The 21,484-nt window shown below is 38.7% G+C and overlaps 1 protein-coding gene and 2 long non-coding RNA genes across 8 annotated transcripts in view; 2 read left to right on the top strand and 1 right to left on the bottom strand.

Moving 5' to 3' along the window:
• sorl1 (sortilin-related receptor, L(DLR class) A repeats containing) overlaps positions 1-21,484 on the bottom strand; it is a 195,780-nt gene that overhangs the window by 107,549 nt on the left and 66,747 nt on the right. For all 6 annotated transcript variants that reach the window (XR_003593165.1, XM_027999187.1, XM_027999185.1 and 3 more), the window contains 10 exons: positions 19,901-20,093; positions 18,743-18,860; positions 11,345-11,418; positions 9,903-9,991; positions 9,478-9,656; positions 7,453-7,639; positions 6,237-6,365; positions 1,880-1,965; positions 1,631-1,803; positions 1,374-1,505 (listed from right to left, as the gene is read on the bottom strand). Coding sequence is in view for 5 of the 6 variants with exons in the window: in XM_027999187.1 (XP_027854988.1) it covers positions 1,374-1,505; positions 1,631-1,803; positions 1,880-1,965; positions 6,237-6,365; positions 7,453-7,639; positions 9,478-9,656; positions 9,903-9,991; positions 11,345-11,418; positions 18,743-18,860; positions 19,901-20,093 (1,360 nt within the window). In the remaining variant the exon portion in view is untranslated. The remainder of the gene's footprint in view (positions 1-1,373; positions 1,506-1,630; positions 1,804-1,879; positions 1,966-6,236; positions 6,366-7,452; positions 7,640-9,477; positions 9,657-9,902; positions 9,992-11,344; positions 11,419-18,742; positions 18,861-19,900; positions 20,094-21,484) is intronic.
• LOC114133353 (uncharacterized) lies at positions 15,850-17,195 on the top strand. Its single transcript, XR_003593167.1, has 3 exons — positions 15,850-16,075; positions 16,837-16,906; positions 17,021-17,195. It is a non-coding gene; the product is annotated as an uncharacterized LOC114133353 (long non-coding RNA).
• On the top strand, positions 17,332-18,359 carry LOC114133352 (uncharacterized). The gene is made up of 2 exons (XR_003593166.1): positions 17,332-17,497; positions 18,156-18,359. It is a non-coding gene; the product is annotated as an uncharacterized LOC114133352 (long non-coding RNA).

Raw genomic sequence — 21,484 nt, 5'->3', positions numbered from 1 at the left:
TAAACTTATTCACGAAGGACCTTACCAGAGGGGCCGCTTTTCATTGGCTGATGCCCATTCTACGTGGTCACGTGCGTGACCGTCTCACAAACACACGCTTCCCGTTAGCTAAGTACAGCATAATGGTAGAACTGATACAACTTCTACACCTTTAAGCCTGTCTGCTACACAGTCTTACGTTAGCTAAACAGATCAATATGCAATGTGTCTGTATCTGACATACACTAAAGATTTTATTTTAGCAGAAAAGGCTTTGGACTAAACTGTTACTCGTGTTAGCCACTCTAGCACCAAGTACAGCTAGTCAATCAACCTTTGCTGTGTTCAGGGAAGCGCTGATTAATAATCGAGAAATAAATATCAAGCCTGGAAACTTGATATGGTAACAGACTGAATGTTATGTTTTTAACGTAATCTTTGCTCGTCTTGCGGGGCGCAGGCGGTTGCCACGGTAACAGGTGTGCTTAAACTACAAAGAGAGAGAGAGAGAGTAAAAAGGTACGAGTGATTTTGAGTTGATCACCTGTTCGGGTTATTTTACCTTTGTTTCCCTTTGCTGTGGCGCATTACAGCCGCTGTAGTTTCTAAACGTTGGCCTAATTACCTCGATCGTTTGTGAGTATACATCATTCACAACAAACATCAAATAGAACAAATATATTTCATAAAATTTTAACAAACAAATGGCTTCTACCGCGATAATTCTGTGAAATTAAATTAATTATATCCCAACTTCAGAAGATTTGCCTTTACCTCTTTGGTTCCTCCTATCAGTCTGTAGCTTCTCATATTGAGGTCATCAAACCAAATTTCAGATCTACCATAACTGACCAACTTAACTGACTTGCCTCAGGTTTGCAACCCGCTTGTGACTGAGAAACCAGTAACCTCCTCCCAGATGATGACATGAACTTGTTAGTTCCTCTGTCCATTGTAGTAATTGATATATTGTGAAAATCCGGTAGAAATCATGCACTAATCGAGTCCTGTTTACATAGAAACAACGCCCTGCAAGGCTGTGTTTGTGAGACCTGCGGTCACGTGGGTCGGTTGTGGGTGGAGCTTGGTAAGGTCCATAGTAATAAGAAGAAAAACATGTACATATATAGAATGATTTTTGATATTGACAAAACCCAAGGTTGATTATCAAGCCAGGTTCCTGTTTTCAGATCCTGGATTCTGATTGTTGCCAAGTGGACCAGACTGGCGAGCTAAACCATACATTGAATCAAGAGAAACATCACATCCTGTCAACTCCTTCCAATCTGGTGGAGGCATTCAAGCCACTGCCACACTTTCATCTTCACACTGAACTGAAATGGATCTGATATTGAGCTGAAATGATATTTGAGCTGAATGTTTTTCTCTGATACCTCAATCTTCTGGGCTCCTGCATCAACCCAGTACAGCAGCCTGCTGATGGGGTCAAAGGTCAGAGCCTCCACATTCTGCAGATCTTTCCTCACAATGACCTCCTGACCTGTGCTGCCGTTCAAACACAGACGCTGCAGAAGAAGCAGGACGTAGAAACCGTAAAGGCCGAGGCAATGCAGTTATTTCAGAAAAGACCAAAATGAATTAACTTCTCCAGAGCAACTTGGATAAAAGACGAATAAGGTCCAGCTCATACCTGGATGGTGTCCAGCGAGATGTCCGCCCAGTAAAGGCAGTTCCTGTCATAGTCAAAGTCCAGTGCCACGGCTTCCCTAAGGCCAACCAGAGGTAGGGGCTGGTCGGTGCCGGTGGCCAGGTCGTAGCGGTGGATGGAGTTCCTCACGGCATACAGGATGAACTCATTACTCTCTGTGAAACAAAGCACACACTGATTCAGGTTAGGGCATTCCTTACGTAAAGGCAACCAAAGACTTGTTGTAATAACCTCCAACAGGACAGGGCAGCATCTCTCCGTCCAGCCTGGCCTCAACGTCTCCCCCACTGCAGCTGTCCCCTGGTACCTTCCTGTAGCTACAGCAGCAATACAACAGTTTCTCCTCAGCAGGAGGGCGGATGCTCCTCCCACTAACACAGCAGTAGGAATCAGTGAAAAGATTACTCATGTCCTTCTTTTGATGAGCACAGAAAAAGTAATCCAGACACTAGAAAATTTCTGAAGAAATTTAACTGGGGCCTGCCAAAGCGTGTCCGTCGGTATGGGCCCAGCGTTGTCATGCTAGAAATTAGCATCGATGCTAAAGAACGCTGCAATGTAATCAATAGCATGTGGAGAATCACAAGAACGTTAAGTAAGGTGGACGTGCACCATTCAGTATGATTTAAAATTTGTCAAGGCTTTCATTTTGGAATTTTTGTTAAACTTCATTTCATAGGGCCAAACTAATCCCATGTGTAATAGTCATTGGGTTAAATCAGTTATATAATGCTGAAAACGCAAGTAGTTGATGTAAAAATATTAAAGGCTTTTAATTTGAAATTTTTGTTAAGCTTCATTTCAAAGCACCAATCTAATCCTATGTGTATCAGTGCTTTGGATAAAAAATTCACATAATGCCCAAAAGAGCAAATACCTGATCTAAAAATTTTCAAGGCTTTTAATTTGAAATTTTCAGTATGCTTCATTTGAAAGGGCCAAACTAATACCATGTATAACAGTCATTGGATAAAATCAGTTATATAATGCTCAAAAGAGCAATAATCTTATGTAAAAATGATCAAGGCTTTTATTTTGAAATTTTTGTTAAGCTTCATTTCAAAGGGCCAACCTAATCCCATGTATAACAGTCATTGGATAAAATCAGTTATATAATGCTCAAAAGAGCAACAATCTCATGTAAAAATTGTCAAGGCTTTTAATTTGAAATTTTTTGTTGAGCTTCATTTCAAAGGTCCAAACTAATCGCATGTATAACAGTCATTGGGTTAAATCAGTTATATAATGCTCAACAGAGCAATTACCTGATTTAAAAATATTCAAGGCTTTTATTTTGAAATTATTATTATGCTTCATTTTAAAGTTCCGAACTAATCCCATGTGTAACAGTTACTGAGTTAAATCAGTTATATACAGCCCATAGCAGCAAGTAGTTCTAAAGGCCAGTTCAGTCCTGATCTGTTTCAACTGAGTGTTCCACCATAGCTGGAACTACAGTGATGCTTATTTGTAGTCCTAATCAGCAGCCAATAGCCTCTTGAGTTCCGTTGCTATGGTAAATCATTTTCTCAGCAAAGTGTGAACTGTTAGTGAGAGAGGCTGGGGCAGACAATTCTCTGTTTGAGCCAGCCAGTTTTACCCAAAAAAAGCATTGGAAACAACTCCTTTCCATTCGGGAACCGTAATACATATTCGAAAACCGTTTGAAGCGTATGAGAGGGCTATGTGTCTTCTGCGATAGTCCCGAGATTCATGTCTCTACCTCACTCAGAGCATTTACAGCGATGAGAGAAAGAAATGGTTTGCCCAGATCTGAAATGTTTGAGAAATATATGGGAGAGAGCCTGAGACAGCCTCAGAAAATCCTGTCGCATGACTTTGCTCTGAAGCACCGTGACAGAAAACCGTACGGTCTAGATAAATTTCGAAAGCATTTTACCGGAGCAGACATGCGTATCAATGTGAGGACCGATTTTGATACCAATCGTGCGATATTTGTGGGCGTGATGGCGATTTCAAAATTATTTGGGGGTGAAAAATTCTCTTCATTTCTCACTCTAGCGGAGATCCAAAGGCCCTGACTCTCACTCTAATTTTAGGAAAAATGAAAAACTTTGGGTCGCTTAGAGACAAATTGTGGACAAACCGTAATTGGTATCGACGAGCCGTCTTCACTTTCAAAGAGATCACAGATGTATCTACAAAATGAAATTTGAATGGCATTTCTACGTGAATTCGTGACGACACAGAAAATCCTCAAAAATAGGGTATTTGAAGGATTTTTCCCATTGACTTATAATGGGTCTTTTTTTGTAGTTTTTTGCGAATTATGTCGCCATGTTAACCCCGAATCCCACCAAAAGTAATAGCTCCAATGGCGTGAATTTTCTGCACGTTTTGATACCTCATTTGTAGGTGTGCACGCAGCGGTATGAGCCGCATTAACGGTTACGGATGAAAAATAAAGAATTGGGAGAATAGTAATAGGTTCCTGCCATTGCTTTGCATGGCAGGCCCCAATGAAATCAAACTGGAGCAGCACTGCTGAAATCAACAAAGTCTTTTAAATCTTTTCAGTTTACATTTTGTCACAATATAACCACAGACTTCAAGGCTTCACATTAGAATTTCAGGTGACAACCAGATGTAGTGAATAGTTGGAAAGCAGATAAAAGCTGACATATAGCTCTCATTTAACTTTGACTAGGCCACTAACGCAAGAATAGACTCTGATCTAAACCATTGTATTGCAGCTCTGGTTGGATGTTAAAGGGTGGTCGTCCATACTCCCATCAACTCTGACCAACTTCCACGTTCCTGATGAAGACAAACATTCCCACGGCGTGATGCTACCACCACCATGTGTTCAGAGTGATATTGTATTATGTTTTTAACCAAACAAGTTTGTGCATAGAGGCCAAAAAATTTTCAATTTCAGTTGCACTTGACCACCTACCTCCACACGTTTGCTGCACTGCTAATGGCTTCTGCAGATGGAGCTTTAAACGACTGCTTGTTCACTAACAAACTTCCGTGACACAGAACAGCTGCATGTACACTAAACTACACAAGTTCTTAACAAGGACTTCTGAAGGGAATGGGGCTGAAATGATTCCTCGAATGATTCGAGTACCTTGAGTACCTCGAAGAAAATTTACCTGCCTCAAAGTTTCATTAATTTATGTTTTATTATTTAGCACACTGTGTTCTGGCTGGGACATTATTTGCGTTGCGTGGAGCTCTGACTTCCGCCTCCGAGTTCTAATCTAAGTGTTAGCAGCATAACGTACAATTTTCAAGTTTGGCAGATGGGGAATTTATTGATTGATGATAATGCCCGGGTTTTCATCATTTTTGGGATCCTTAAAATGACTGGCGCAATGCGTGGAGTACGGCAGCCTTTCTCCTCCGGGAGCTGCTGTTTCAGAGTGAACAGCAGGAAGAGCGCTGCAGGAATATTTATACAGGTGAGCAGATAGACTGAATAGCTGAGTAGTTGATGGTTACAGTGCAAGTGTAGCTTTACGGACGAATCACACAATAAATTTCATATATCCCGGGCTGAACAAACGGGTGGCGGAAATCATCGTGGCGGTACATGGCTGGTAGATAAGTTTCTGAGTGTGACGAATGAAGGTGCCGTAAATATCCCGTATTGGTCCCCCTCGTTCTTACTTTCGTCCCCTGGTCTACCTGTCATACATTAGGTTTGTTCATTTGTCTGTTCCCCTGGTCTACCTGTCATACATTAGGTTTGTTCATTTGTCTGTTCCCTGGTCTATTTCCTGTCCTCCACCTCCATCTTACGTTCGTTCGCCTGCACCCCACCACCACCACAGCAAGCCCGCCAACCCCAGGCGACATTTCCGATATTCTCAAATCCAAAGCTTGACAGGTATGGGGCAAGGTGAGAATTCATCTATTAAACTGACTGAAGATGAATACATAAACTAAAAGCTGGAGTATAGACATTTTTATAAGCATATTTGTAAGCTTTATTAAGCTTTATTATTAAAGTGAATAGAATTTTAGAGTTTTGTATAACCTTTCTTCTGGTTAACTTAGAAAATGAGCTATTATTGTTACAGGTTAGTTTTCTAAACTACAAAAAAGTAACTGTTAGCCATGCTCAAAAATGAAAAATTGGACTGATATTAATATCCGATAGTAGCACCAGTGTTATGCCAGATTTACCAATTTTATTTTGTAATTTTTTTTATCCGATTACTCGATTAATCGTAAGAATAATTGATAGATTACTCGATTACTAAAATATTCGTTTACAACACCCCTAGAAGGGAATGGCCTGTTTTAATTAGTATAAACACAGAAAACATTTCTTCTTTACATTTGCAAAAAACAAAATAAAAATGCGGTTAAAGTGTGATAAAATGTGGAAAACAAGGTTTTATCACACTTTAACCACATTTTCGTGGTTAAAGTAATTCCAAATGTGCAAAGGAAGGTTGGAATAATTTTGTAGCTGTTACTCTTGCTTTTCAATTTTAAAATCTGATATGAACATTCATGAGAACATGCATGGGGCTAAAGTCTTATAGCAATTTATTTCTACAAATTAAAACAACAAGACATCTGTGTTTTGAGAGGCCAGAGATGCAGAGTTTACCCTTTGCTGCGGCGGTAGCTGGTACCAATGGGACAAGGAACTGGAGGAGCATAGAGGTCTCCCAGGAACTCCGGGTCAGGTACACACACTTGAAGAGACAAGTCCTCACTCAGCTTAAAGCCATAGTCACTGGAAGGAGAGGGAGGGTGGAGAGAAACACTCTCAGATTAACTTCTGCACTCTAAGTAGTGTTCTGAAGGCCAGGTTGTAGTTCCTAGCTTCGTCACCAGGTGGCGCGGCCGTTTGTGAGTAGCAGTTCTTTTTTCATACCAAAACATTGTTTGAGAAGCCGTGCAGGACAGCGGATGTGGTGTTTGAAGGTGGTTTTGTTATTTTGTTCGAGTGTGCGTCCGTATGAATGGTAGGTTGCAGTGTATTTATGTTTAAGCGGCATTATATGTGCATTTTAGTACTTAGAACATTTCCTGTTGTTAGATTTTCTTTTAGAATAAGCGAAGGCTAGACTAAGCTAATTTCTGTGCTAAAATGGTAAGCTATATTATGTTTAGTTGCTTTCTTTTGCTTTAATATTAATGAAACAGACAAATAATATGATTAAAATATGTTTGTTAATGAGTATCTGCATTCATAGTGGATTGTAATTTGTACTTATTAATTTCTTTGTAGAACCACACACAAACGTCTACAAACTTCAATCCACGCACATCCTGCCTGTAAACCAGTTGTCACCGGTGATTAAAGAGTCAAACCATCACCTGGCTTCATTATTGGCTCGGGGTCATCTGGGCATCTAATCGGTGCACATTCTGCGATCACAATTTTCATTCCGAACCCCAGACGTATAACAGCGTTATAACAAGTAGTGCTGCTAGAAAGCAGTAGTGCTGCTAAAGCAGCTGGAACACAATCTAATCATCTATATCACCAGAGAACCGAAGTCTTCTCAGAAGAAGCAGATTTCCTTTTATTGTCATTGTGCAAGAAAGCACATTTAAAAAACAGAAACTTTCAAAGGCAGTGAAAATAAATAATAAGTATATTTCAATAAATCTAAAAAATATACTAGAAACACATGAATAAATTAATTAATTAATGATGTTCAGGGTTTGGGATTAATTTGTGGTGTTCAGGACAACAACAGCTCTTGGGTAGAAACTGTTTTTCACTCTGTTAGTTCTTGTCTATATTGCCCTGAAGTCCCTCCCTCAGAGTAATAGTTGGAAGAGATGGTGGCCAAGGTGTGAAGGTTCCTCACCATTCATAGTCCTGGCGGGTGCAGGAACAGTTGGAGATGGTGACAGGCCTGTCAAAGTCTTCCCCATTGAAGCACGTGGCGTGAGGAGCTCTTCTCTTGAAGGTCACCTCCCTGCCCAGCAGACACTCGTTACCATGCTCGTCTGATGGAGACCAGCGCTTGTAATCGGCCTCAGAACACGGAACACCTGGACAACAGAGGAGCACTTTGACTCCTGACTTTACCTCATTAATGCTATCTGCAGATAGAAACTTTGAAGCAAATAGAACAAGATGGAAATAAAATCTTTCTTCAGCTTTATTCCCTTGTTTTAAAAAAAAAATGCTGTTGTCATCCACAGTTATTATCACACCTTTTGATTTTTTTAAGGTAAGAAATAAAAAAAAACAAGAAAGGCATTCATATTCAAGTTGTACATTTCACCAACTTAAATTTAAGAGCTTTTAAGACATATATAAATGGGCATTTCCAAAATTATTCGGTCACCTGCCCTGACTAATATATGAGCTGAAGTGACATCCCATTCCAAATCCATCAAGTTCAATATGACGCTGGTCCACCCTTTGCAGCTAGAACAGCTTCAAGTCTTCTGGGAAGGCTGTCAACAAGGTTTAGGAGTATTTATGGGATTTTTGACCATTCTTCCAGAAGCACATTTGTTAGGTCACATACTGATGTTGGACAACAAGACCTGGCTCTCAGTCTCCACTCTAATTCATCCCAAAGGTGTTTTATCAGGTTGAGGTCAGGACTCTGTGCAGGCCAATCAAGTTCATCCACACCAGACTCTGCCATTCATGTCTTTATGAACCTTGCTTTGTGCACTGGTGCACAGTCATGTTGGAAGAGGAAGGGGCCAGCTCCCAACTGTTCCCACACATCTACAAGTCCAAGCCATGTACCCCTCTTAGTGTGTATGTCTTCTCACGAGCCATACTCATCATAGCTTAGTGCTTCTTATGTCTCTCTGAAGCATCTGAACCTTTTAGCACAGAATCTATGTAGCACCTTATGGGTTGGCAACAGAGGTGACAGAAGCAACTGGGAATAAATTTTCACTTACCCATGACAGATGCAAAGAAGCTAGCTAGACAGGGCATATTAGCAGCGAATTAGCTGAATAATCTGAAGAAGCCTCTGACTGTAGACTGCTGCTGAATGACTGTCAGCACATGCTAAAGCTCAATATTAAGCAGCAGTTGATAGTCCACAGTAACATGCCCTGGATGACATCATCTGTGGTTAGCAGTTCTGCTAATTCACCTATTTTTTATTTATTTTTTTGCTGCTACTCTTTAACTCTGTCTGGAGTGTGGGATATAATTATCTCTGGAAAAGATGCTTCGAAAGTCCGCCTTCTCTTTCTGCTCCGTTGAGATGCTGCCTTGTTTCCATGGTTATGCATTGTTACAACTCTTTGAAACTAAAAAAGTAAGATAAAAAATTCTGTGCTAGGAGAATAATTCTAAAAACATTTAACACTCCCCCCCCAAAAAATATGAACAAAAGTCAACAAAATGAACAAATAAGAATTAACAGAGATACTCCAACATGCTGCCATCATGAGCGGCAAAGTTATAGACATGTAGGCAATTCAAAAGAAAAAGAAAAACAGTAAATTGCTCGTAAAAGAAAAAACACAGCTCATACTGCAGTTATATGGATGGTTTACACCTGCAGCAAAACGGAAAACTGCGGCCAGATTTGATGTGAAACCTTAGGGCAGTGGTAGTCAAGTCTAGTTCTCGAGAGCTACCATACTGCAACTTTTAGATTCATCCTTACTCTAACAGACCGGGATCAAATGGCTGAATTCCCTCACCAGAAGTCATTCAGCTCTGAACAGGCAAGGTAACAAGTCATTCATTTGATTCAGGTGTGTTGGAGCAGGGAAGCATCTGAAAGTTGCAGGACGGTACCTCTCGAGTACTGGACTTGAGTACCACTGCCTTAGGCTGTCACAATTTTCACTTGAGACTCAGAAAATGCATGTTTCCAGAACAGCCTTCTCGCTCTCCAGCCTACCCAGAACATCAGAGGTGTTGACCTGCAGGATGAGCCAGCTGTGCCTCTGCTCAGCGTACGAGCCAAAGATGGTGAAGATGGTGCTTTTTTCCCCTGGCTCCGTCAGCAGCTGGTACACGTACACTTCCTTGTCTGAGAACTTAAATTCAATCCACGTCTCGCCTTCGTTGGTGCTGAACCTGCAAGCAACACATTACATCTGATTAGATTCTCTCTGCTGAGAGGGGAGAAGTTGTGAGAAGGAAATGTTAAATAAAAGAATCAATTATTTATAGAGACAAACAGAATTGTAGCTAGCTAACTAGCAAGCTAGTAAGGGTATGTTAGCAGTGGATCATTGGTAGCTTGGAAGGGTTCACAAATGAAACCTTCCAAGCTTTCCAAGTCACTCTTTGCATTGTTTCCTACTTATTAGTCTGACTTACTTCAGATGTTTGGTGGAGCCTCCCTGTATGATGGCCATCAGGATACCACCATGGTCCCCCCAAGTGTAAAAGTGAGGGCCTGCCAGAGCCTGAAGGGAATGAAACATGAGCTATGTATAAATATGCACAGTATATGGAGTAGAAGCAGAGCGTGGTTGGCATCTACTCTAAATTTCAGGGGTTCATGCAGGTTATAATTTTTGCTTTGCAGAGTCCCAGAATCTTGAACAAGGTGAATACAACCCCAGATTTGGGCTGAAGCAATTAATCGGATTAATTGTGATAAATCAATTATTAACCCTCCTGCGGTCTTAGTGCGATGCTCAGGAGCAGTACAGCAGATGTCATCATGGGGGTGGGGAGCAGGAGGGACCATCAGCTCCCAAAACCACGCAGAAAAAAAAACCTCATAAAAGTGCATGTAGGGTTAGTGCAACCATGCTGGTAAAAAAAAAGTCTTTGTACTGCGAAGTGAATCATGCAATCAGTGAACCATCTTGTGATATTGTAGAACAAATCTGTCGTGGCACGTTTGGGCAACTAGTTTTTCCAATTGTTATGCTTAATTTGTTGAGACAGGAATCGGGGACGTTGTCCCATGGTAATGAAAATTATGATCAGGAGCAGTAGTTAACAGCTTCTTTATGCTTTGTTATGTCAATGTTATGACAGATACCAATTATTAGAGAAAAACTGGGACAAAAGACAGATTGAATGTGGGTAAAGCCAGGTCCAGCCTGCTTCTGTGGAAATTATGAGGGTGAGTAGGCCAGACCCTTCCATAATCAAAATCCATATCACCTTAAGAGACCCTACAAAACTTGCTAGTGGGATCTAGAAAATGTAAGTACAGAAAGTCTGTTCTGGTGGATGGAAGAGATGGTCTGAATTTCCTCCTTCTCTCTCTTTCTTTTCAACTCCTATGGGATTCATAGTTCAGGTATTATTATGTAAGCTTTTGAGATGCTAATCAACTGCTCTCAGTCATAAAGACCATTTTGTTACTGTTGAGTTACATTTAATGGTGTTTAGAAGTTGTTTTTCCACTTCACTGCTTCAGCATGCTGATTTAATTAGATTTAAACACAATAAAATTAATACGTAATGTCATGTTTCCATTTTATTTCACAGCCCAGTAAGGAGATTAACTTCTAGATATCCTGAAACTCTTAAAACTCTTTTAGCAGCACTGCAAGTAGAAAAAAATTAAATAATCATGCAATGTTTCTGCAATAATTAGGAAAAGTCTGATATAAATTAGTTATTTTTTTGTCTGGAAGACAAAAGAACCCTGCTGGGTTTAGTACCAACACCAAAACGCAGAAGCTTATGTACCTTTCTGGGCAGTACAATGACTATAATGTGTTATTTTTTATTGCCAGACATGTTGCCTGTGACTCAGCTGTGTTGTTCCTGATATCATTGTCACATTTTGTACTGACCTCTTTCCACCGGGCTCCAGCACTGCTTGATATGTACACATTGGGCTTATTGGCCAGATTCCTGCCAACAGATCCTGCAGCCAGACAACAAAAAGGTGTTTCACACAGTGACAAAACCACACAGAGGCATAGGCAGTCTTTGGGAATTTCCCCCCAAACATTTCAGGTTCTTTATTACTTCTGGCTGTAATTTGGCAGATGGGAAATCATATGTTGTACTTTTAGCAGATTTAAAAAGAAACATGAGTTATCAATGAAGCAATAATTAACAGATGACAAAAAGTAATAAAAGTAGGGATGCACAATAAATCAGCACTGATCAAAATCAGAATATATTAATCCTCTCTTAACATTGGTTTGATGAATAAAACTGAACAGGTATTCACACCAAATATTTATTTTCATCTTGTTGCAGGAGTGAGGAGGGGGTGTGTGGGCGGAGGTGGGTGGGGCTGGGAAGTTGGGTGCTTAGTCATGTGACAGTGGTAGTGAGCAAAGGACTGTGGGGAGTTTAACTGGAGCAGAGAAACAGTGGTGAAGTCAGTATAGTGTGGAAGTTTTTTCAAGGCGTCAAGAGAGTGATGAATTGTATAATATACTTCACTGACATTTACCGATATATAAATAGGTACATTTCAGTTATCTGCCATAACAGCAATATTTATATCGGTAATTGAAATTTGCTCAAGTTTCCATACTGGTTCATGCCCAGTGCTTTTTCTTGGACCTGTTACACCTGAGACCAAATCTCAGATATTGAATGGATGAAAAAAAGGTTAGCTAAGGTATTCAGTTTGGTTTCAAATTTACCCCAAACTGCTCTTGGTCTTAATGGCCACTAATGCCAATCGATGCATATTCCACCAAGCACTATCCTGTCCTATTTACTGTCTCAACCACCAAATAAGTCCGGTTGTACTATTTTTTTTATAGAAGGTACCAAATAGGGGGAATGTGTCCATAATTTGGCATTTTGCACAGCTGAATAGTTGCCAGGGGAGATTAAAAGATTCCTTATGTTTCTGATGAGGGATTAACATGATGTAAAGCTCAAAAAAGTCAATTTTACATAATACTGCCCCTTTAATTATTATGTTTCTTCATGTGAAAATGTGGGCCAACTTCTGCTGTGGTGTTCCTGTAACTCAGGGGTGTCAAACTCCAGTCCTCAAGGGCTGGTGTCCTGCAACTTTTAGATGTGCCTCTGCTGCACCACACCTGAACAGAATAATTAGGTCATTAGCAAGGCTCTGGAGAACTGATCTACACAAGAAGGAGGTAATTAAGCCATTTCATTACTAGTGGTTTATACCTGTGGCACATCCCTACTTAAGATGGAATACATACACACATATTCATGACATTCTTTGATTAAATTAATTTGTCTTAGGTGTAATTACAATAGTTAAAAAAATTATTTATACCAGGAGTCTTTCTCACTTGAGAATGTAGACCAGTACTGGGCTGAGTCCGTGCCTTCAAGTAATTTTATGTGAGAAGTTTCAAATAACTTATAAGTTGATGTAAAAATAATGTTTGTCTTAGATACAAAAATTATCATGCTCAGCAGCAAACTAATATGTCACCAACTATAGCTTAGAGTAGCTCATTGATATGTCAATGTAGTGTGTAGCCTGATGTAAAAACATTTTTGCTAGTCAAGCATAGGGTAGTTTTAATTATTGCTATCAAACGTTATCAAACATGTCGTTTTGAAGCCAAAAAACCCTCCGAAACATTTAGGGCCAAACATTCTCTTTAAATGAGAATCAACTCATTTAAAGCTAAAGCTCAGTTTCACATAAATACAAACATTGTAACATAAATGTTTGGTTGTTGAACTGGACCATACAAGGTTCGCTATCAAGCTATCTATTAGGAGCTGCACAAATGTTTTTGATAAACATTACATTACCAAGACACATTAAAACATACCTTGATCTTGGCTTTTTTCTATTCTTCCTCTTTCTTTCTATTCCTGAAGGATAAGTCCTTTTTGCGACATTGTAAGTAGATACTGCTTACAATAGTATGCAGTATCTACATACTGCATACTAAGTACATAACTTATCTTCCACCGGTGATTTGGAGGTTTGAATGCGCACTGCACTGCAGCTCATATTACCATGCAGTACGGTACCAACCGCGGCCAACAGGGACCCCCAAGAGCCTCCAAGAGCCCAAGCTTTTATAATAAAGTTGTGTGTTTTTGTTAATATAATAGAATTCATTACTAATATAATAGAAATATAATAGAAATCATTACTAAAAAAAAAAAAACAGTTCCCCTTAAGGGGCCCTAACCAGCCACTAAGTTTGCTTATGCCTTGGGCTGGCTCTGTTAATAAGTGATTGCTGTGGTAGATTAGCCATCGCTGCTATTAGCTAATCTAATACAGCGTTGGTTGAGTAGCAAAATTAAACAGCTGCTCTACTGATAATCTGTCAGAGTTGGTGTGTTGGCAGGTCACCTTTTTTTTTTTTTTTACTGAACCAAAACACAAATTCAGCAACACATCTACATGTTGTCAAAGTCAACATAATAACTGAAATGCTTCTCTCCCTCACTATTTTTTAAATAAAACTTTATCTAGTCCTAGTGTTGACAATTAGTAGCAAAGCACTGCGTCCCTTCTTTTCTATAAATTTAAGATTTATCATGTTATATTGATAACTTGACAGCTAAGAATAGTAGTCATCATCAACGAGCAGCTTTTTACCCTCCAGCAGGGAGATGGGGATGGGAACTTGAGCGCATGACGTAATGCTACAACAGGTCTATAGTATAAAATAACATTGGGAATTATTTAAAAATATAGTGATATATACATCATGTATCGTAATATAGCAAAAAAAATTCTGGATATTAGATATTTCCTCATACCGCCCAGCCCTACTTCGAACCTCTCCCCATTACTGAAATAATCGTCAACTAATATAGTAATCAATTAATTGATAACTGGAGTATACAGATTTAAAAAAGGCCATTTGATGAAAAAATCAACATATTCAAAGCAGCAATTAAGCCAAAATTATACAAGAAATATATAAAATTTGCATTTAAGAAAAAAACATTTCTCTGTTAATGTGTTTTAGACAAAACTCCTCAAGTGGCGGTTTTACCTTCACCTGCTTTACTATAGTATTGCTTAAGTGGTTAAATGAAAAATCTGTAGAATGTGCCATTTTTTGATTAATCAATTAATCATAAGATTTTAAGTTAAAACCACAAACTTGAATGGATTTTATTGTACGTTTTCTGATAGATAAAGTATTGTGCAATTCATAAAGTGGAACATTTTCTAAGTAGCTTCAAAAGCTCTGAAAGATGTTTATGTATCTGAACCCTCTATGTATCTGAACCCTCATCAAAGGGATTCTTGGAAACTCTGCAGAGATCCACAGCTCAGGTGTGCTCTGTAAATCTGGCTTCTATGGAAGAGGCCATAAAAATCATGGTTAAAAAAAAAACTGACATCAAACTTGATGTTTGCAAAAAGCCATGTGGAAGAAGCAGCCTTGGTGATTGTGAGTGTACACTGTTAGCCTTTGCTGTATTTTCTACAGTTAAATACCACAAAATGCCCAGTAAAACTACCATAAGACATCTTTACAAGTAGTTACTGTAATTTGCATTGCATTATGGGTATAGTACATAGTATTACAGTAACTTACTGTATGTTTTGAATTTGCAGTAATTTACTGTTTACACATTACAGTAGTGGTACTGTACTTATAATATACAGTAAGAATTGTATTTGATTTCCAACGGTCATCATAGCTGCTTCATGTTTCTCCCTGTTTCTGTATTTTTACTCCTTTAGTGGTTAACATATTTTTAAGGCAGAAAGAGAGCATGTACTTTTGTTTTTTTCACATCCTAGCTAACATTAATGCAGTTTATCTAGCTACGTCATCAAGGGTGGCTTCGCTTCCAACCAGCTTTTTCTCTCCAAGTGCAAGTGCAGCTCTGTCTCCGTGCTGTGGGCTCACAATGCTTCAGCTCGTCAAGACAGGTAAAAAAACCCCACTTCTTAGAAAACTGTTTGAAGCCAAAACCTAGTCTGGAAATGTACATACATTTTAGATGGAGTTAACGTAACTTATAGCATCATGCTATAATGCTATAACTTAGCATTATAGCATGAGCTCGTTTGTGCTGGTTAGCCTGGTAAAATAGTTACCTTTACGTTATTAACTCTGGTGTATTATATAACTGGCATATTGCAACGTTATAAGTTACGTGTCTGTAAATGAGGTGAAAGATAGTAAAATATGATGGTGTTATTTTTGGAGCTGGTTCGGAATTAACGAACTAAGGTGCTAATTTTACCGTTGAAGGTTTTAGCTTGACTTTTGCCTTTTAATCTTCCTCGGGCGGCTTTGTGTTGAGATGAGCTCAGTGCTGAGTGTCTGTTAGCATTGTTCTTACATCCTTTGTCGAACAATATAACCTTAACTGATAATTGATCCCCCGCCTCTCCTTTTTTTTTTTTTTTTTTTTTTTACATCTAATGACTGTTCATTTGTTTAAACCATGATCTTGCAAACGTTGAAAGTGCAGATTAGCTACGTAGGTCAGCAAGGATGAATTCTAACATTGTTCTTGTTTTTCTTTTCTTCATATGACTTTTTGTTTTAACTCCCAAGCTTTTTCCCTCCAAGTGGCTGTGCAGTTCTGTCCTGCTGACTGCTAACATAGCTTCATCTCTTCAAAAGACAAGACAACAGGTAAAAAGACAGCTCTTCAAACATATTTGAAGCCACAAAATAGTCTGGAAATGTAGAGGAGCAGCTAACCTAATCTATAACTTTGAGCTTGCTACAGCTGGTTAGCCTGCTAAAGTACCATTACATCTCCAACATAGTGTATAAGAGTCTGTAAATGAGGACAAAGGTGAAAAACATTAAAGTGGTTTCTGTTATTTTTTGAGTTGGTTCAGCCACAGTGGCAGGTGGACAAAAAAGTTAATTTCCAACCCTGGTTACATATAAGGACTGTTCACATGTTTAAACCATGCACCTGCAAATTTAAAGTTAAGTCAGTACTAACAGGTGCAACTATGTACAGGTGTAAATTCTGCAGCATTTGTACTTCAGAATTTACAGAATTTTGTAGTCATGTGAAGAAACATCAACACACAGCTAATTATCGGTTTGCATGTGGAATACAGCAATGTCCTGCTTCCTTCAGAACATTTTCTGCATTCAGGTCCCACATGCACAGGAGTCACCGCCATTGCAGAAGTCAGACTGAACACTTGTGGAACTGTACTTGTGGAATGTAATGCTTTAAAAAATGCATTTAGCCCCACAAACTGTCATTCACATCCGCTGTTTCAGAGTGGTAGCAGGATGTAGGGGTAAAGTCTAGTCTAGTCTCCGGGATGAGGTTCTCAAAAACCTGTTGTAATCTGGTTGAACTGGCCCTTTAAATGTAAATTACTACCAGTAATTCATATTTAAGAGAGTTTTCCTTTTATGTTTTAAAGGTATCTTCCACCAAGATGTCTATTGAACTGGAAATGACCTTACCCACTACACCAAGGGTAATCATGCTTGGTAAGAGAAATATCTTCTATCACTATAATGTTTTTGTAGCAATGTATGTAATTGTTATGGTAGTCTGTACTTTTACTCACTAGCGTTAGCCTGACAAGGGTTTGTCTATTTTAGGAAATAGCTTGATGTCTGCAACCCGGTGGATGATCAGTATGGAGGAGAAGGTATTTTTCGAGCCTGAGCAACTACATGACTTTGCCAGCGTCCTTGCTGTCGTTTTTGTGTCATATTATGTCTTCAATCTGGAGTATCAGGAGTCAGCATCCACCACGCTGGAGATGATACAATGGCAAGTACTCTACACCAAGCCATTTATGAATTAAATTTAATGACAGTTTGACTGATGATGAAGAACCATAGCTGATTGCTATATTGTACGTCTTCATTAAAAAAATACAATTAATATATTTTATTTCTGTTAAAAGATTCTTTGTGAGGATCAATCCAGATGTTGGTACCAAATGCACAGCCAAAGTCGGTACAAGCCGCAAGACGGGAAGTCTTGTCAAGAGGAAAGTAGTCAGTGTCAACTCCCAGATCACCACCTTCTTCCAACAACTTGCTGAATTTGAATGGAGGACTTCCAACTAGGTAAGTATTTTACCAAATGTAAATGTTTATTATTTTGTTGTCTTTTCCTCCTATCTTGCATGCTCTGACTTTACTTTAGCCTTTTTAATATGATTTTAATGATTATTTATAAATGGCATGTGATTCCTACACAATAGCCCTTTAGAGTAGCCTGCATCTTTTCTGTGTCCATGGTAAAAAGTGGATGTCGCTGCATCTCTTAATAAATCACAGAAATGTATAAGTGTGTAGTCGTTTAAGTGTGGTGTATTTTTATACTATGCAGTTTTCAGTTTATTAGGCACACCTTTGCAGTAATCCGTCAGCACCAACAAAATGACTAAAAAGATTGTTGTACTTCATCGTCCCCTTGGGGACATTTGTAGTACGCAATCTTTTGAATTACTGAAGACTGACTAACTGCTTTTGCCATAAACAATCCAAAAACCTGAAGTGAAGCCAGTCCTGCTCATTCTTTATGCAGCTTCTATTATCACTTCAGTCCAATTGATTTTTTTTTAAACAAATTATCAACTTAATGCTGCTTTATGACAAAGATTTTATGCATTTGAACATTGTCACTTCAGCTTAATTTGTCAACCTTCCTGTCGATTTGAAAATGTAGATAACTTCCTGACCATCTCATGACCTCCCACATTGTCTGTCTTATTCTTTACAGTTCAGCTTCCACAAGATGGATCCCACTGATTTTGTTTGACGAATGGAATAAAAGTTCTTCTGATGTAGGAAATGTGTTCTATGGTTTTGTTGTTTTATAGCACATTATATTGTATTGTGACATTGTTCTTTATGACATTGCGAATATGTAAATGGATTTTATTTCTACAAATCTGCTGAAAATAAATACCTGTTATTCACAGTACTTAGACTAAAATTTCTTTTATGAAATTTTTCGGTTTATGGTAAAATATTCTTATATTAAAAAAATGTAAACTTTAATTTACAGTAAAACTCTGACATTATGTTGTGAAACAAGTTTACAGTAGACCAGCTTTACTATAAAATACAATTACAGTATTATACTATAAACTACATTTACAGTAAAGCAGTCATAACTGTAAAGCACACTCACAGTAAAAATTAACTGTGAAATATCATAACAGTAAAGGTACTGTAGAATGGTAATTACAGTAACTTACTGGCAACATTGTTGCCAGTAAGGGTACTGTAGAATGGTAATTACAATAAAAGGTCTAACAGTGTAGCAGGATTTTCTAACGTCTGTAACACTTCTGGCTCTCTCACCCGTGGCCATGATGAGTCCTGGAGCCGACTCTTTGGATAGAATGGACATCCTCCTCAACTGGATATTAAACAGCTGGCTCCACCGCTGAGCCAAGTGGAGAGAGCAACCTTTACTGAGCTGGGGGAGGAGAAAAGGAGGGAAGTCAGATGGAATGAGGAGAACAGGGGGACTCTATGCAGAAAGTAGGAGTTATTCTATATTCTTTTCGGAAAAGAATATAGAACAACAACTGCAATAATGCCAAGACACAGGATGCTGCACTATTTTCAGATTATACTGCTTGCTTTTTTAGCTTTAAAGGGGACACAAACAAAATCCAGTATATTTTAATTAATATTTTATTTTATTTTGAGTGCTTATGAGTGAACTAAGTGTATATTTATTTTCTCCCCGTGTTGTGTAGATATCTTTATATTCTTTTCGGGATATTCGTCAGTCTGTTCATATTTCTCTATTCGCTAAAACATTTTTCTTTTCTAAGATGTCAACCAAATTTGCTATTGAACTGCTAAACAAGGTTATTACTTCTGGTTAATCAGTTTTGTGAATTTACCATGTTTTTCCTTGCAGCGATTTTGTAGTCCAACTTCAGCTGTGCCAAATTTGGAAGTAATTAAGTCAAGATGTATTACATGTATTAACGCACACAATTCCATACATTGCTTCCGGCCTCTTTGAGGTGTCCGGATAAATTACTTTTCTTGGAAATGTATGCAGTTCAGCGGGAAAAGACAGTTTGCACTGAGCACTTAAGGGCGAGTGCTTCAGCAACCTCTGCCAGTATCAAGAGGGATTTTCCCAGACTTCGTGTGATTGAGGGTCAGTTCCTTCTCTTTTCTAAAGCAAGGTACGCAGCAAAGTGGTTCTACCAGGTGTTTGCTAATTGCTGCTGGCTAGTCTGAAGGAGCTGAGTGCGTTTTGCACAGCTGAATGGTTGCCATGGAGATTAAGGGGTTTCTCAAACAACACAGGTGTGTTTTTGATGAGCGAACAACATTGTGACATGATGTAAAAATTAAAGCCAATTTTACATAATACTGTTACTAAATAATTAGGAAACTGTAATAATAATAATGTGAAGTTTTGCGGGGGGGGTTTCTCAAGGGACAAATAAACTTTCCATTTGAAAGCACCAGGTGGTTTGGACCCTGCCGTACCTGGCAGTCCACCATTCCTCCCAGGCTGTCAGCAGTAGGTGCCAGCAGCAACTCCCATGTCCCCCCCTTGTCAAATGTGATGACCGAGCGCATGTTGTCCTCGCTGACTGAGCCATTGATGAGCGTGGCGATGAAAACGCCGCGGAGTCCCTCCACCCGATGCACGTCTGCAAACGGCTCGTTGGCAAAGTACCTGAAAGCCAGCCAAGCAACAGGAAGTTACTTAAAGGAATGGTCAATCAGAGGCATTGTTAAATTAAACATGCATAAATTCAGCTGCCAAATATCTGAAATAGCCAGCTCCAACAAAACAGTACATACAGCACTGATCTGATTAGCAGAGGACAGGGTGTCAGAGACACTAAATGAATCATCAGGAAGGATCACACCTGAACCAACGCTGGCTAATCCTCCCAATGAAGTTGAGAAAAGACAACAAATCATCAATAAATGGGAGCAGGCTGATGCTTCACATCGAATAACAGTTTTAGTGTTTCTATTGGATAAGGAAGCACATGCTGTCCGTGTTTGGACGGCCTTTGTTTTGTCACCATTACCAAGCATCTGCTTGCAGAGTTGAAGACTGTCCTCAGAGTCCCAGAGGTTACTATGGTAACGACCTTACTATTGGTATGCTATGGTTGCTGTTTGATAGTACAGCATGGTCACAATGTTTAATGTTACATGACGCTAAATGAAATACTAGCAGTGTATGTGTTTCACTGTTATCCAATGACACAAACGATTTAATCATGTTTTACCCACTCTTCGTTATGACAACTTGACATTAACCAAGAAATCATGATCTGACATAAATTTGTTATAAAAGTATTACTTTTATAACAAATTTAATAAATGTAAATTTGTTATAAAAGAATTACTTAAACTTTAGCTTTAATAACATAAAGCTACATATTTTTTAAAGTTTAATCAGTAATACTTTTATAACAGATTTATGTCAGATCATGATTTCTTGGTTAATGTCAAGTTGTCATACCAAAGACATTTTGAATAATGTCAACTTTGTATTAAAAGGGTCATGATTTACTGAATGACACTTTATGACAACAGTCATAAATATTCATGAAGATATACTCATGTTCATGACAGGTGTTATGTGATGTTTATGACGGTCTCATACAGTCTTATTCACAACCCGTCAAATTAAGTGTTTCCAAAAAATGTGCGTTTTCTTCCATGATTTTATTTTTTATTTATAAAAATTTTTTAAAAATTTAATAAAAAACTAAATGTGGATCACATTTTGTATTGAGCGGTCTTTACTGCAATTCCTCTAAACAGTGTTTGGTACATTCCCACTAATCTGCTAATGCGTCAATAGCAGAGCAATTTTTTATTTAGCACTTTACAAACAATTAGTGCACTTAGCTTCAGCTAAATTCATTTTTCCAGATAAATTCTACAGCACCAATTTACTTGGTTGTTTTGTAGTAAACTGAAAGTGACAGTCTACATTGAGAAGATGCAGTGTTTGTGAAAACATGTTGGATTCTCAGACATTACCAAAATCGTCTGAATTTTTTGTTTTACATGTTGAGAGAAGTACTTCTCCTCAAACCTCAC

Source organism: Xiphophorus couchianus, chromosome 18, assembly GCF_001444195.1.
Source record: "Xiphophorus couchianus chromosome 18, X_couchianus-1.0, whole genome shotgun sequence".
Classification (NCBI taxonomy): domain Eukaryota; kingdom Metazoa; phylum Chordata; class Actinopteri; order Cyprinodontiformes; family Poeciliidae; genus Xiphophorus; species Xiphophorus couchianus.
Note: the sequence above shows the minus strand (reverse complement) of the source record. Positions and strands in the feature narration are given on the sequence as shown.